General features: G+C 32.6%; 1 protein-coding gene across 6 annotated transcripts in view; it reads left to right on the forward strand.

Annotated features, from left to right (window-relative positions):
- The window catches only part of LOC127739342 (uncharacterized), a 57,856-nt gene that overhangs the window by 19,372 nt on the left and 20,774 nt on the right, over nucleotides 1–17,710 (forward strand). For 4 of the 6 annotated variants that reach the window (XM_052251020.1, XM_052251023.1, XM_052251024.1 and 1 more), the window contains exons 6-9: nucleotides 109–807; nucleotides 11,547–11,720; nucleotides 15,364–15,539; nucleotides 16,924–16,964. In XM_052251020.1, the coding sequence (XP_052106980.1) occupies nucleotides 109–807; nucleotides 11,547–11,720; nucleotides 15,364–15,539; nucleotides 16,924–16,964 (1,090 nt within the window). The remainder of the gene's footprint in view (nucleotides 1–108; nucleotides 808–11,546; nucleotides 11,721–15,363; nucleotides 15,540–16,923; nucleotides 16,965–17,710) is intronic. The other 2 variants (XM_052251025.1, XM_052251026.1) reach the window with 2 other exon arrangements.

Here is a 17,710-nt window from a genome sequence, read left to right on the forward strand (position 1 = left end):
AGTAGTATTTCCATTAGCATGATAGTTTGTTAACCAACCCTATATTCTTTACTAATAATTAACATTTGATTGCATGTATATACTAACTGCACGTTTTCCTTGGTTTAGGATATGCATATAACTAGAAATTCCGAGTCCAGAAATGTGCAGCTAAAGGATGATAATAATCGATTTCAGAACTCTGGGGACGACGAATATAGGTTTAGACAGGACACCCCTAAACGATTTAGTTTTGGGGAAAATGATAGACCACAAGATTTCAGATTTGGAGAGCATGATGACAGAGATGCAAGTCCTGAAAATAAACATTACAATAACGACAGACGAGGTGGAAATCGTAGAAACTTTCGCGGTCGTGGTTCAAGGGGAGGAAGGGGTGGCAGTAGTGATCATTACAAAGAGAACAGATCTGATGATTATAACAGGCAGGACTCTTGGAACAGTAATGAGGATTATCATGATAAAAGGGAATTTCGCAAAAGTGGCGATTTTAGCCACAGACAGGATTCTCGAGGTCGTGGACGAGGGAGAAATGACTACAACAGACAGGACTCTAGAAGTAGTGGGGAAGATTTCTATGAGAAACGTGACTTTCGTAACAGTGGTGAATTTAATAGACAGGACTCTAGAGGTAGAGGTGGTGGGAACCAGTACAATAGACAGGGATCTAATGGGAACAGATACAGTGGGGAGTTTAAGAGGAATACTTACAATGATAACAGGGAACAGTTTGATGATTCTGAATTTGATCAACCAAGGAAAAGACCACATGGTGGGGCACATGATTACCATGACGATAGACCTGAAGTGAGTTTATTTAAGACCAAAATCTCAAAACAAACTTCTCTTAACTGGTCATTCAGGAATAAATTTGACCAATTTGGTTTTTCCAGTTTGTAAAATTTTACCAGAAAAAATTATACAGGCAATAAGTATTTATGATTCAGTTTAAAGTGCTGCAAACAATTTCGCTTGCCTTTATTGTTCTGTTTTGTTTTTTGGAATGAAAAATTGTTGAGGCATGGCTATGTTTTGTTCTTATGGCAGCAGACATTGCTTGTACCTTTTCACTTGCTGATTTTAAATTCAGTACTAATCCTGATTCCATACCTTAAGTAAGAGATTTAAACAATGAATAAGAATATGTGATACTTATTGTTCAAAATAGAACAGTTCTTATTCTTTCAGATAATAATGATGGTAAAATAATATTAGGTTTTTGTCTGACCTGCGACTGTGCGAGACATAGGGATTACAATCCAGCATTGGCATAAACTATTTGTATTAAGCTTTATATTTCAGAGGGTAGTAGACTTGGAGGCTTCATACCTTGTAAACATATGACTTATGTTATCAAGTTTCTGTCTGTCATATGTCCTTTGTCCTTGACCTCATTTTCATGGTTCAGTGCACGTGACTGCTTGAAAAAAAGTTTTTTTGTTATGGTAATTTCTCACTTGACTTATAATAAGTGGTAGGATATCTATATTTGGTATATGGGTTACTTACATATTATGGGTAGTAGGATAATTATATTTGATATATGGGTTCCTTGCAAAGTCTACACATTTGTCAGAACGGGTTCAGCTGACCTCAACCTCATTTCATGGATCAGTGATCAAGGTTAAAGTTACATAAATAGGTCCGTTTCTCAGCTTCTGTAAGTAGTAGGTCTATTATATTTGGTGTATGTAATGACTGTAAGGTTTATAACATGTCAGTCTTGCGGGTTTCATCTGACCTTGACTTATTTTCACAGTTCATTGGTCAATATTAAGTTTTTGTGTTTAGGCCTGTTTTTATACGACCGCAAAAAAATTTTGTGGTCGTATATTGGTATGACGTTGGCGTCGTCGTCGTCGTTGTCTTTGGCATCGTCGTCGTCGTCGTCGTCGTCCGGCGTCGTCGTCCGAATACACAATGGTTTTCGCACTCTAACTTTAGTTTAAGTGAATGGATCTCTATGAAATTTTACCATAAGGTTCAATACCACAATAGGAAGGTGGGGATTGATTTTGGGGGTTATGGTACCAACAGTTAAATAATTAGGGGCCAAAAAGGGGCCGAAAATAAGCATTTTTGTAACTTCCAGACATAACTTGTGTGTTATTGTATGGATCTCTTTGACATTGTACTACAAGATTCCATATCACAAAGGGTCGATGATGGGATTGATTTTGGGGTTAATTTCCTCGAAATTTTAGGAATAAGGGGCCAAAAGGGGGCAAAAAACAAGCATTTTTCTAGTTTCATGACAATAACTTGTGTGTAAGTGTATGGATCTTTCTGAAATTTTACTACAAGGTTCAATTTCGCAAAGGGAAAGCTGGAATTGAGTTTTGTGGTAATTGCCCAAAACGTTTAGTAATAAGGGGCCTAAAAAGGGGTGAAAAATAAGCATTTTTTAGTTTCTAGACAATAACTTGTGTTCAAGTGTATGGATCTCTCTAAAATTGTATAACAAGGTACCATACCACAAAGGCAAGGCTGTTATTGAGCTTGGTTTGGGGGGGGAAGGGGGGGTGATGAATCATAGGGGGGGGGGGGGGTCAAAAAAGGGGTAATTATTTTTTTTTCGTTTAAGGAATAAGGGGAAAAAAGGTTAAAAAAACTAGGGTTTCCATTTTAATAGACAAATAATTGAGTAAAGAACATTATTTAAAAGCAGTGTAAGGTTGGTAATTCAAACTCATTTAAATATCTCACCTGCACTATGTTTGAATTATGTAAATTGGAAATTTGCCAATTATTTTAGTATAATAAACTTCATTGGAAATTTGCCAATATAAAATTTTGCTGATGAAGGTTTTTTGTTTACCTTTAGTCTGACTATGATGTCATTTTCTATTTTAATAGCCTTATGATGTAGTTAATTTTTTTTTAATACTTTTATGATGTATTTTAATGCGCTTTTATGGTTGCAAATTTATTGTTTTAATATAATAAACTCCATTGGAAATTTACCAATAGTTTGTTTATTTTTAGCTATGACTATGATGTCATTTTCTATTTAATTTTAAGGTTACAAATTAATTTCAGTTTTAAATATTATTGTAAAATGTTTGCCCAAAACATTTATTAATAAGTGGCCAGAAAAGGGGGCAAAAATAAGCATTTTTAGCTCACCTGACCTGAAAGGTCAAGTGAGCTTTTCTCATCACTTTGCGTCCGTCGTCCGTCGTCCTGCGTCCGTCGTCCGTCGTCCGTAAACTTTTACAAAAATCTTCTCCTCTGAAACTACTGGGCCAAATTTGACCAAACTTGGCCACAATCATCATTGGGGTATCTAGTTTAAAAAATGTGTCCGATGACCCCGCCAACCAACCAAGATGGCCACCATGGCTAAAAATAGAACATAGGGGTAAAATGTAGATTTTGGCTTATATCTCTGAAACCAAAGCATTTAGAGCAAATCTGACATGAATTGTTTATCTGGTCAAGATCTATCTGCCCTGAAATTTTCAGATGAATCGGACAACCCGTTGTTGGGTTGCTGCCCCTGAATTGGTAATTTTAAGGAAATTTTGCCGTTTTTGGTTATTATCTTGAATATTATTATAGATAGAGATAAACTGTAAACAGCAATAATGTTCAGCAAAGTATGATCTACAAATAAGTCAACTTGACCAAAATGGTCAGTTGACCCCTTAAGGAGTTATTGCCCTTTATAGTCAATTTTTAACCATTTTTCGTAAATTTTTGTAATCTTTTACAAAAATCTTCTCCTCTGAAACTACTAAGACAAATTTAACCAAAATTGTCCACAATCATCATTAGGGTATCTAGTTTAAAAAATGTGTCCGATGACCCTGCCCGCAAACCAAGATGGCCGACATGGCAAAAAAATAATACATAGGGTAAAATGCCATTTTTGGCTCATATCTCTGAAACCAAAGCATTTAGAGCAAATCTGATGGTATAAAATTGTTCATTAGGTCAAGATCTATCTGCCCTGAAATTTTCAGACCAATCAGGCAACATGTTGTTGGGTTGCTGCCCCTGAATTGGTAATTTTAAGAAAATTTTGCAGCTTTTGGTTATCTTGAATATTATTATAGATAGAGATAAACTGTAAACAGCAATAATGTACAGCAAAGTTAGATCTACAAATAAGTCAACATGACCAAAATTGTCAATTGACCCCTTAAGGAGTTATTGCCCTTTATAGTCAATTTTTTACAATTTTCATAAATTTTGTAAATTTTTGTAAATTTTTACAAAATATTTTCCACTGTAACTACTGGGCCAAGTTCATTATAGATAGAGATAATAGTAAGGAGCAAGAATGTTCAGTAAAGTAAGATCTACAAACTCATCACCATCACCAAAACACAATTTTGTCATGAATCCATCTGTGTCCATAGTTTAATATGCACATAGACCAAGGTGAGCGACACAGGCTCTTTAGAGCCTCTAGTTTTAGGTGTAATACCACCATTGATTTTCCCCTATTAGTCTTTGTTAAATTTGCACTTTTCAAAAAATTGTGCAGAATTTATCTTTGTTTCAAATAAAGAAATACTTGGCATGAGTAAAGTTTGATCCTGTCCAGTACTATAGAAAAAATTTCACATAACATTTCATTGCATATAAGAAAATAACCATCACTGGAAGTTAACCAATCAAATTTTCCCCCTTTTTTAACCTGTATACAAGCTTTAGTAACCATGTAACCTCAAGTTTCCAAAATATTTCATAGAAACCCCAAATAAAAAAATAATGGTGCTTTGAAATACCCAAGATATATGTTTATGACCCAGAAATGTTTTACTGCAATGAAATGTAGGATCAATTACCTACAACTGTCAAATTCAAGGGAATATTTTTTTTCGACCTATTTTCGTATGCAACCGGATGTGACGTACTATGATTTGGTGGTATTACACCTAAAGAAGACTTTTTTGTTAAATAAACTGAATGTGACTTTTTTCCTTTGTTATACTGGTTATTTCAAGCATTCCTGTCAAGTTTTGTCATAATCAGTTCAATAGTTTGGGAAAAATCTAGTATAATGTAAGGCGACATCTGTAGCGATTCGAGCTAAATTTCTTCGAAAAATCCAAACCAAGCCGCATCATGATAGAATATAGTGTGGACCAATAAATGATCAAATATTTATCTCATCTGCCTACAAACAGTTGGATATGATACAAAAGATGACTTTAGGATGATAAATACTACCAATGGACCTCTTTGTCTTCCTTATAAGGTCTCTTTTGGTCCATTTATACCTCTCATTTCCTCAAAATTTCTACTTTATAGGCCAATAAATAAAAATTTTGGGGTAACTTTCACTCATTTATGATAGAAATGTTATAATAAATGATAAATTGAAGTATTCAAGCTGAATGAACTATCCGTATAAAAGTTTACTGTCTCCAAGGAGGTTTCAATAAGTCCTTACGTAAAACTTAAATTTACGCCGCGTTCCAGAGAGGGACATAAAAAGCTTCTCTTTTGGTGAATAATTTGTTGTTACTGCTTTAAAAATAATTTCATTTACTTAAAACTATATATTTATTAAAGTATTTCTTAGGAAAAATTTTCTAGTATAGCAGAATATAAGAAAAAAGGAGAAAAAGCTCCCCAAAACTCTAAGTATGGCTTATTCTGTCAACTAATATTCATGGTAAAGTCCTATTTCAAGGAAATTTTCTCATAAAATGTGTTTTAGAGACTCAATCCACTCAGAATATTTCATTATTAGTAATATTTCACTTAAATAGCAAGAAATTTTAACACATGAGAGTACTCACAAGGTCAAATGTGCATGTACAGCTTCCCATATTAGGTGTAATACCACCATTGATTTTCCCCTATTAGTCTTTGTTAAATTTGCACTTTTCAAAAAATTGTGCAGAATTTATCTTTGTTTCAAATAAAGAAATACTTGGCATGAGTAAAGTTTGATCCTGTCCAGTACTATAGAAAAAATTTCACATAACATTTCATTGCATATAAGAAAATAACCATCACTGGAAGTTAACCAATCAAATTTTCCCCCTTTTTTAACCTGTATACAAGCTTTAGTAACCATGTAACCTCAAGTTTCCAAAATATTTCATAGAAACCCCAAATAAAAAAATAATGGTGCTTTGAAATACCCAAGATATATGTTTATGACCCAGAAATGTTTTACTGCAATGAAATGTAGGATCAATTACCTACAACTGTCAAATTCAAGGGAATATTTTTTTTCGACCTATTTTCGTATGCAACCGGATGTGACGTACTATGATTTGGTGGTATTACACCTTTAGTTTCCAGACATTAACTTGTGTTCAAGTGTATGGATTTCTCTGAAATTGTACTTAAAGGTACCATACCACTTAGGGAAGTGGGTCAAAAAATGTTTGTGGGGGGGGGATTTTTTTTCCTTTTTTTTTTCTTTAAAATTTTCCATTTTAAGTTGGTTAATTCTGATCACAAAGAGAAAGTTGGAATTGAGTTTGGGGGATAATTGCTCAAATGTTTAGGAATAAGGGGCTAAAAAAGGGGTTAAAAATAAGCATTTTTTTTTAGTTTCCAACAATTAATTGTGTTTAAGTAATTGGATCTCTGTGAAATTGTACTGCAAGGTACCATACCACAAACTGAAGGCTGGGATTGAGTTTGGGGGGGCGTGATGTGTGAAAATTTTCCACTTAAAGTTGGTTAATTATTTCTGATTTAGATATAAAAGCAAATAATAATGATGTGGCTTGATTTTATCAAAAACTTAAATTGAAGTTATGTATATTGTAAATTTAGGTTACATTGGAATTTAAGAATTGGCTTTGGGGTAGGGTTATGGCTCAAACCTTTAAATAATAAGGGAAAAAAAGGTGAAAAAACAAGGGTTTCCAGGTTAATAGATAAATAAGTACAAAACATTATTTAAAAACAGTGTAAGGTTGGTAATTCAAACTCATTTAAATATCTCACTTACACTGCTTTTAAATTATGTAAATTGGAAATTTGCCAATAACTTTATTGTTAATAAATGCATTGGAAATTTGCCAACAATTTTAGTATAATAAACTTCATTGGAAATTTGCCAATATAAAATTTTGCTGATGAAGGTTTTTTGTTTACCTTTAGCCTTGACTATGAAGTCATTTTCTATTTTTATAGCCTTATGATGTAGTTGAATTATTTAATACTTTTATGATGTGTTTAAATGGGGTTTTATGGTTGCAAATTTATTGTTTTAGTTTAATAAACTCCATTTAAAATTTGGTAATAAAAAAAATTTTTGTTTATTTTTAGCTATGATTATGATGTCATTTTCTATTTTACTTTTATGGTTGCAAAGAAATTTTTATTTTTAGATATTACTGTTAAATGATGCTGATTAAGGTTTTTGCTATGTTTAGCCATGACTATGATGTCATTTTCTATTTTAATATCTGTCATGATGTATTTAAATGGGCTTTTATGGTTACAAAGGAATTTTATTTTTAGATATTACTGTAAAATGTTGCTGATTAAGGATTTTGTTTATTTTTAGCCATGACTATGATGTCATTTTCTATTTTAATACCTTTATTATGTAATTTCCATTTTTAGATATTACTGTTAAATGATGCTGATTGAGGGTTTGAATGCTGGGATTGATTTTGGGGGTAATTGCCTCCAAATTTTAGGAATTAGGGGGCAAAAAACAAGCATTTTTCTAGTTTCATGACAATAACTTGTGTGTAAGTGTATGGATATTTATGAAATTGTACTACAAGGTTCCATATCACAAAGGGAAAGCTGGAATTGAGTTTGGGGGTACTTGCCCAAAACGTTTAGGAATAAGGGGCCAAAAATAAGCATTTTTCTAGTTTCCAGACAATAACTTGTGTTCAAGTGTATGGATCTCTCTGAAATTGTACTGCAAGGTACCATACCACAAAGGGAAGGCTGGGATTGTTTTTGGGGGTAATTGTCTCAAAATGTTAGGAATTAGGGGCCATAAAGGGGAAAAAAACATGCATTTTTCTAGTTTCATGACAATAACTTGTGTGTAAGTGTATGGATCTTTATGACATTGTACTGCAAGGTTCCATATCACAAAGGGAAAGCTTGGTTTGAGTTTGGGGGTAATTGCCCTAAACTTTTAGGAATTTGGGGCCAAAAAGGTGCAAAAAACCCAAGCATTTTTCTAGTTTCCAGACAATAATTTGTGTTCAAGTGTATGGATCTCTCTGAAATTGTACTGCAAGGTACCATACCACAAAGGGAAGGCTGGGATTGAGTTTGGTGGTGATGAATCATAAGGGGGTTTCAAAAAATTTGGGGGGGGATTTTTTTTTCCTTTTTTTTCTTTAAAATTTTCCATTTTAAATTGGTTATTTCTGATTTATATATAAAAGCAAATAATAATGATATGGTTTGAATAGGTAAATTAAAAATTTTTAAGTTCTTAGACTACTCCCATTCTGTGTGAGAAACCTATGCTGTGTCAAATATTTAATTACAATCCAAATTCAGTGCTGTATCAAGCTTGAATGTTGTGTCCATACTTGCCCCAACTGTTCAGGGTTCGACCTCTGCGGTCGTATCAAGCTGCGCCCCAGCGTATCATTTTATTCTCATACTATGAGCAACAGGTCAACTTTATTACTTGTATATGGGATGATGGTAAGGTGTACATATCTGCCTGGTAGGTATCATCTGTCGTTGACCTTATTTTCATGGTTCATTGGTTTAATGTTACAGTAGTTCCAAGATACTATAAGCAATAGGTCAACTATATTTGATGTGTGGAATGATTGTAAGGTGTACATGTCTGTCTGTCAGAGTTTATCTGACCTTGACCTCATTTTCATGGTTCATTGGTGGATATTATGTCTTTATGGTTTGGTCTGTTATTTGTGAATCTGGATCCGTCTCGTCTGGAAGAGCACTTTTTATTTTTGAATCACAAAAGTCAAGGACCTCCAATTTTTTACACCTAAAAAGCTTTATACAGAACCTTCAACTTTCCATTTATTGAAAATTCGAACAGTCCAGGAGCTATTATGTTTATGGGATGAGGATATTTAGCCCCTATCAGATGTGACAATTAACACATTGAAAAGAGGAGATGTGGTGTGGAATGAGAAATTAAGCTGGCATCATAAATAACCATAGACCTCTAGAGGTCAGCATACGGTCTGCAACGAAAGATAAGTCTCTTTAAAACATTTACAATATGTGCTAAATTATCCCATTCTGAAATACTGTAAATTCAGAAAATTTGGCGTGCATTTATTATTGCTATTTTTTGGACAAAAAAGTGAAATTAATTATTGGGATTTCAGTATAAAATGCTGCATAGAAATAATGCTATCAAAATTTAAGAAAGTGATTTAAAATATATATTCTGTTTTTGAAAATTTGATCTTAAAGGTAGATCATAACTATATAAAGACAAAAAAAAACTGCCAAAACTAAAAATATTAAAATTGTAAAATTTAATCACGACGGAAAAAAACACTGTATAGTTTATGAGGAATAACTTCATTTAAAAGTAAATCGCAGGTACAGATTGTTATTGTCAGGGGGTATGTGAACCACTGCAAAAGTCATTGTCAGAATATTTATATATTTAAAGTCTGTTTTTGTCTCGCCTTGACGGAGTCAAAAAGCGAGACATAGGTATGCTGTTTCCGGCGTCGGCGAAGGCGGCAGCGTCAATAATGTATCAGTTTGTGATTAAGTCTAGTTCATGGTGAACCACTAGTGGTAGGTCAATGAAAATAAAAAAAATCTGAATGTCTAAGGGACATAACTAAGCCATTTTTTTTTTTACCTATACAAGTAAATAAAATACACTTGTATAAGTATCCTACAAATTTACTTATATAAGTATATTAATATTACTTCTTCAAGTAAATAAAAATTACTTGTACGAGTAGTACCCCTGACTGCCTTAGTCACGATCTATAGACTTTGAAAATTTTGCTAAGTTTACATGTATTAGTTTGTGATTAGGTCAGTTCATGGGGAACCATTAGTGGAAGGCCAATGTTAATTGGTGTTCAGTTGTATAAGCATTAGCACATCTCATTTCCATGGAGAATATTTGGCCCCACCCCCTCAGTCATGGTCTGTTAACTTTGAAATTTTTGCTTAGTTTACATGTATTAGTTTGTGATTAGATCAGTTTAAGATGAACTGCTAATGTTAAGTCAATGATATTTAGTATGCAAATTTATTGGCATTTGCAAGTATCGTTTCCATGGAGATTATATAGCCCCACCCCTGATCATGGTTCATTGACTTTGAAACTTTTACATAGTTTACAAGTTAATGTTTGTGTTTAGGTTTGTTTAAAGGGAACGACTTATAATAAGTCAATGGTATTTGGTATGCAGTTGTATTAGCATTGGCACATCTCATTCCATGGAGATTGTTTAGCCATGTACCTTCAGTCATGGTTCATCAACTTTGAATATTTGCATAACTTACATGTTAAAGTATTGCTATTTAAATTTCAACATTTGCATTATCAAAATTACAAAAAGGCGAGACATATCTCTGTGATAACAGTTTATTATTAAAAGTCTTTAATTATTCTTCCCTTAGTTTATTTATTTTGTATTTACATTGTATCATAGATCAAATTTATTTGTTCAGTGTATGTTCACTGGTGTCTTTTGATTGAGTTAAGCCATTTCAATTGATATTTTATAGTGTGTGTTTCTATGTTGTGATGTTACACTATTGTTTCAGATAAGGGTGAAGGTTTGGTACCATTAAAACGTTTAAACCCGCTGCAATTGTTTGCACCTGTCCTAAGTCAGGAATCTGGTGTTCAGTAGTTGTCGTTTGTTGATGTGGTTCATAAGTGTTTCTCGTTTCTAGTTTTTTATATAGATTAGACCGTTGGTTTTCCCGTTTGAATGGTTTTACACTAGTAATTTTTGGGGCCCTTTATAGCTTGCTGTTTGGTGTGAGCCAAGGCTCCGTGTTGAAGACTGTACTTTGACCTATAATGGTTTACTTTTATAAATTTTGACTTGGATGGAGAGTTGTCTCATTGACACTCATACCACATCTTCTTATATCTATTATATAAAAACTTACGTCATTTGGTCTCTGGTGGAGAATTGTCTCATTGGCAATCATACCACATCTTCTTTTTTTTTATTTTTATAATTGAAATTGATTGTAAGTTATGCTGAAATGAAGATGACTTGCATTTTCGTCAAATTTTTTTTTTCAAAGAGTAACTGGATCAAAGGAAGGTACAGGATATACCTTGGTCACAAAGATTGAATATTTTACTAGAATTTGAAAAAAAAGAAGATTATGTAAAAAAAAAATAGATGTTTAATTTAAAATAGTTTTACTGTTCTTAGTCAGTGTTCTAATCCTGGAGACTTATAGCACAATGGTATCATGGTGCTATAGATTTTACCACGCTGCTATATGAATAGATTTTATTATAGAAGGTATTATAAACATTGTGCTATAATTTTAGAGAAACAGTGCTATTTCAAATCCCATGTTTGGAAATACTGGGGAGACCACTGTAATGGTAATGAATCATATTTTACTTACATGACACTTTTGACAATTACTTTATTTTTCAGGGACCTCCTCCAGATCCCCAATACAACTTTTTGTCAGACAGGTCAAGGGAGGGAATGCACAAACAACAGGACAGATCAGATAGGAGAGAACCTCCTAGAAGACACCCAAAAAATTTTGGTGGTCAGGATTTTAGCAATGTGAAGAATCAAATGAAAAATGTCAAAGAAAGACAAGTAAGTAATTCTCATTGGACTTTGCTCATTGTTGAAGGCCGTATATTTGTTAATTTCTGTGTCCTTTGGTCTCTTGTGGAGAGTTGTCTCCTTGGCAATCATACCACATCTTCTTATTTTTATATATTACATTTAACATGTGTAAAAAGTTTCAAATTGAATTGATCTCAGCTTGCATGTAAACTACCTCAACCAAAAATCATGACATCACCCTACCATGGCACATAATTCAAAGAATGAGTCAACCAGTATTCAGTGGGGTGTAGGAGGCGGTATCATCCCAAATTCCTGGAAAAATAAATACTGAATCCTGATTTCCAGAAAAGAAGCATTCTTTTCCCGATACTGAAAAATGAATTATTAATACCAGAGTCAAGATAAGTGTAAAATCCTGAATTCCCACAATTTCCTTGTGGCAGGTACGTTTGACTCTTTTCTTAAAAGAGAACTTATGTGTAAAATGAAATAATTGTCTTTATCATTAAATCATAATTGATAGATTAAATTTGAAGGGGTAAAGATATTCAAAATGTCAAGTTCTGCCTACTGCCCATGCCCAGGCTGACTCCTCATGGGAGTTATTGCATTTAATTGAAGATTTTTTACAAATCTAAACATTTTGCCTTTTATCATGTTTATCTCAAAAATTATAATAGATATGTAGAAATTGATAGTATGATTGGAGCCAACTAAGATGAGTTATTTCCCTTAATTGACGCATTTTCAGCTAATTTTCTTGCTTTTGTCAATTATTTGGAAAACTAGCATTGTAATAGATACTAATAAACTGTAAATAGCAATACAAGATCTACAAAAATGCTAATATGACCAAGATTTTTCACAAAATTTAGCAATCTCAAATATTATTTTGTGAACCCTAAAAGATAATCAGCAATGCAAGAAATCATAAAATGTTTAAATGATTGAAACACATAGTTAACTCCTTATAGGCGTTATTGCGCTTAAATGTTAATTTTTGGCAATTTATGTGTTTCTGTTGACATATTTAATATCTTGAGGAGTATATTAGACATAAACAGAAGACATGTACTGTTTATAGCAAAAGGGATCAGCAATACAAGATCTACCAAAAAATGAAATCATCAAGAGGCTCTATAATTCATTATTGAGTTATCGTCCTTTAATAAGGATTTTTATGAAGTTTTGATGTTTATGAATAATTGTTGCACAGTATAAATGGATAGAGAAAATCTGTAAAAAGTAAAATTTAAACAAGGAAATTGAGATCTGTAAATAACTGCATTGGTCTTTGATATTGTGATGACTACAAAGTGTGTAAGGGGGAGGGGGATTTGTATTGAGGAGGGGTAAAGTGGAGGGCATGGAAGATTTTGCCGAAAAAATTAATGCTTATTCTTTTTCATTAATTTGAAAATAAGTAATTTGTTTCATTTTTTTTTGATATGCGAAAAAGGTAAAGATAAATATTAAATTACCATAGTTATGCTAGGTGAACGATTCAGGATATTAGATTTAGGATGTTGATTTTAATATCAGAACAAATTACAAATCTTTTGGATTTGGACACCACCGTAGCCACAATTTTCTTTATATACAGAAATACTTTGTGCGTGTCCAGGTGTCAGTCTATGATGTTGTCATACATTGTAGCTCTCATGGGTACAATTCTTGTCAGAATTTTATGAAACTTAGTCAATGTCCTACACGTTCAGAAATCAATGCAGATCAATTGAATTTACTTGAGTGTTGCCCCTTGGAAAAATAATTATGTCCCTTGTACAGATAATATTTGCTCATAAAAGGGGGGGGGGGGGATTGAAATGTTGTTCTTTTATTGAACCTATAGTTCCAGCAAGTATTCTGATCAGAAGAGTGAGTTAAAACCTCCTGCTGAAATTAAAGATGGGAATTAGAAATTTTGTAAAACTCCCTATTTTTTGCATGTTTATTAAAGTATCTACCCTTCATTTTGTTTACCTTGTTTCTTCTTTTGTGAAAGGGGGGGGGGGTGTACTCAGCGGCCAAATGGTCTAAGTAGTTCATCTACAGTTATCCCTAGACTGTCAACACTGAAATTGTGAGTTTTAATCTAGGCCTGCTTGTGGCAGGTAAGTTTGACTCTTTTCTTAATTGACCAGGATTGTCAGTGTTCCTATGGAGAGGTCAGTGGTTCTCTATACCAACTTTGTTCACCAACAAAAACTGGGAGCCAGGATAAAGCCTAGAGTGCTGAATGTGGTGTTAAACACCATCAATCAATCAATCGATTATTGAGAACAAAATAAATAAGAAATTTCCTCCTGTTAAAAAAAATCAACCAGAAATTCCTTAGTTGACCAAATCCCACATTTTTACAAAAACTTCTGTGGTGGATCCTAACTTCCATTATAAATATATCATATCAATGGAGAAAATATACAGTTAATGTTTATAGTAACCATATAATTTTTAGAATAAAAATCAGTTTAATTATACTCATAAGTCATTAGGATTGTTTGAAGTTACCATAAAATTTAAAAGAAAAATATGTTTTATGTTTAAAGCAGAAAGGGATATAACATTAGAGATTTTTTTGTACATTTGTAACTTCATTAAACATGTTAATGCCATTATATCTATGGAAATGTCATTACTTGGCAAACTTCCTTTTCATGTAAATGTCTTAATTTTCTTTTGTAAATTTTTTTTTATAATTTCAGCATATTTCCAAATTTAGTTTAAAAGGTTTGGAATGCGTATTGTTTGAAATAATTTTATGAACAATGAAAGTCAAAATATTGAAAATTTAATGAAGTCACAGAATGGTTTTTTTTTGGGAGTTTTGATACTTCTTTTTTGTTTTTTAAAGTACATTTATGATGCAATAAAAATGAAAATCTGAATGATTTGTTTATATGATAATGCAGGTATTTTTTTTTTTAAATATTTTTTGTAATTTTTGAGATTCCAGGATTTCATTCTTTTAAAATTATCAACAAAATTTCACTTCCACTTTAAATTGATGTGAGAAAACACTGTTCTAGATCTTTTTATGGGCATTATGCATCTTTATTGGCACTCAGTATATTTGGTGTGCAGGCTAGACAAAGTGCTACCATGGTAATTATCAACAATAGAGATACTGTAAACCAACTAATTTTTGCGAGCGATTTATTTTCGCTACTTTCGCCAGTAGAAAAATAAGTGAATATAAATTGTCACGAATATATAAAACTTGCATTGTTCCTTATTTAACTGCATTAAGTAAATTTGAAAGTCACGAAATTAAATCACCGCAAAGTTGGCTAGAAAGGGCTAAAGGCAAAATAAAGTATCCACAAAAATATGTTTGTTTACAGTACATTTGGAATGGTAAACTTTTAAATATCTGTGAAAAAGAAAGTTACAAAATTACAGAAAACCCATTGTGATATGACTGACTAAGGACAGGGTCAAATTTTTTTGATTAGATGCAGGTGAGCTACCTACATTGACCTACGCAGGCTCTTTGGAGCCTTTAATTTATTAGAACTCAACCTGCTCCTTTTCAATCTTGAACAGTGATTTAACAAAAGATACATATAAGATGATTTGCTCCCCTTTTAATATGCAACATTGAACTTCCAAAAGGTACATAAAAGTTGGTTTTAAATGACTATTTTTCTATTGCTTTCTTCTACAGAATAGAAATGGACCTCCTAAATCAAAGTTTGAAATGACCGTCACTATGACAGGGAAAGAAAGAAGAGAGTATATGGAATGGAAAGCTGACAGGGATCGTGTAGATAATGCCAGGATAGAAAGACAAAAATCTTCTTCTGGAGAATGGAAACGAGAGTGGGATAAAGAAAAATTTGAGTAAGTAACGAAACAAGGAATTTAAGGAGAAAATTTCTTTTCTAAAGAATATCCATCATATGAGTTTAAGCAATATGTTTTTAATATACAGTAAGTACAAAAGACATCAATTATTACATGGAAAATTAGAAAAATCAAAACAGTTACATAATATTGAAGATAAAGCAGAAATTCTTTCCTTAAAAAAAGGGAACACAGAAAAGATTTAGTAAGTTCAACGATAAGAAAAGTACAGATGGGTTTTTTTCCCTGGAGAACAGGAATAGAAAAAAATTTTGTAAGATAAAGAAATAAAGATGTTAAAGATATGCCTATTATATCTGTAGAAATAACAGTCATCCAAACATGATATATTGAAGGTGTTTTACATATAAACACATTAAATCCAATATTTTAGTTTATTCTGTAAAAATATGAAGCAAACATTTTCTGATATTGCAAATCAAAATATCTTGCTACTGTAAATCCAGAAATTATTTTGAGGTTTTTATTAATGTGAATAGTGCGACTGGGTTAGTATCGCAATAATTAGAACTCTAATTCTGATATCTGATATATGCATCGATCTGTATACAGAATTTCCTTAAATCGCAATAACTAATCTCGCATTATCGTCCATTCTTCGTAGATCGCAATAATAAATTCATGCAATAACTTCTGAATATACAGTATCCTAAGATCAGCTGTCCCCATAGTTACTCTTCAAAGAATAGGATTAGAAACAGTTTGTCATTTTTATCTTTGACTGCATAGATAAGTTGTGCTGTTTCTGGCATTGGAGTTGGTTGTGTCATCATTGTGTTTAGGTTGTGATTAGGGCTTACTATGTTCAAACTTTATTTAATACAACAATACATCTGTCATGTACAGTTAAACAGATATCATGATTGTGACAGATTTTATGAGATTTTTTACCAAGTTTGTACTTGCCATGAGTAACAGGTAGGGTGCTATATGTTGAGCAGGATCAATTTGCTCTTTGAGAGGACCTGAGATCTCCTCCAGTTTTTGGTAAGGTTCGTGTTGCTCAGTCTTAAGTTTTCTATGAAGTGTTTTTGTGGACTGTTGTTTGTCTTCTGCTTTTTGCCAAGGTTTTGTACATGTTGATGTTACTTTGACTTTTAATTTTTTATCGTCCCTTGAGTGTATTTTTTATTCTATTCTACATGGACATGATTTTGTTATATTTTTTATTCTATTCTACATGGACATGATTTTGTTATATTTTTTATTCTATTCTACATGGACATGATTTTGTTATATTTTTTATTCTTTTCTACACGGACATGATTTTGTTATATTTTTTATTCTTTTCTACACGGACATGATTTTGTTATATTTTTTTATTCTATTCTACATGGACATGATTTTGTTATATTTTTAGATCTGATGAAGCAAAACAAACAGAACCAGCAAAAAGACCAGGTTAGAAAAATTATTGAATCACATTCCTAACTCAGAACTAAAGAAATCTGGGTCATTTCATTCTTCTTGACCAAAATGAGAATAATGTTATTGCATTGGCTGTACATGCATTGTTTAGGACATTGTAAACCACTCGCTATGTACTGGTATATGCTTTGATAATAATAATATATTTAAAGAGGGTAAACACAGTTAGTTACAATTACTAATCTTCCCTGAGGCCCTCAAAAATTAATCACAACCTCAAAAGATAAATTGATATTACCCAAACTGCATTAGATTCATTCTAAGAATTACAATAGAAATTTAATTTTAATAGACAAATTTCAAAATGCGCCATCTTACCTTTTAATTTTGATAGCTGAAACACATTGCAGGGGACATAGAAATACTGGGATTTGTGTCCAGGGATCGAAATACTTGGATTTGTGTCCAGGCATCTGTCCTGTGATCTTTTCAGAGCCCTCGTGTGTGCAATATTTGTTTGATTTTTTATACGACCGCAAACAAATTTTGCGGTCGTATATTGGTATACGTTGGCGTTGTCTTCATCGTCGTCGTCCGAAGACACATTGGTTTTCGCACTCTAACTTTAGTTAAAGTGAATGGATCTCTATGAAATTTTACCATAAGGTTCAATACCACAAAAGGAAGGTTGGGATTGATTTTGGGGGTTATGGTACCAACAGTTAAGGAATTAGGGGCCAAAAAGGGGCCAAAAATAAGCATTTTTGTAACTTCCAGAC

The sequence above is a fragment of the Mytilus californianus genome, unplaced genomic scaffold (genome assembly GCF_021869535.1).
Source record: "Mytilus californianus isolate M0D057914Y unplaced genomic scaffold, xbMytCali1.0.p SCAF_4, whole genome shotgun sequence".
Classification (NCBI taxonomy): Eukaryota; Metazoa; Mollusca; class Bivalvia; order Mytilida; family Mytilidae; genus Mytilus; species Mytilus californianus.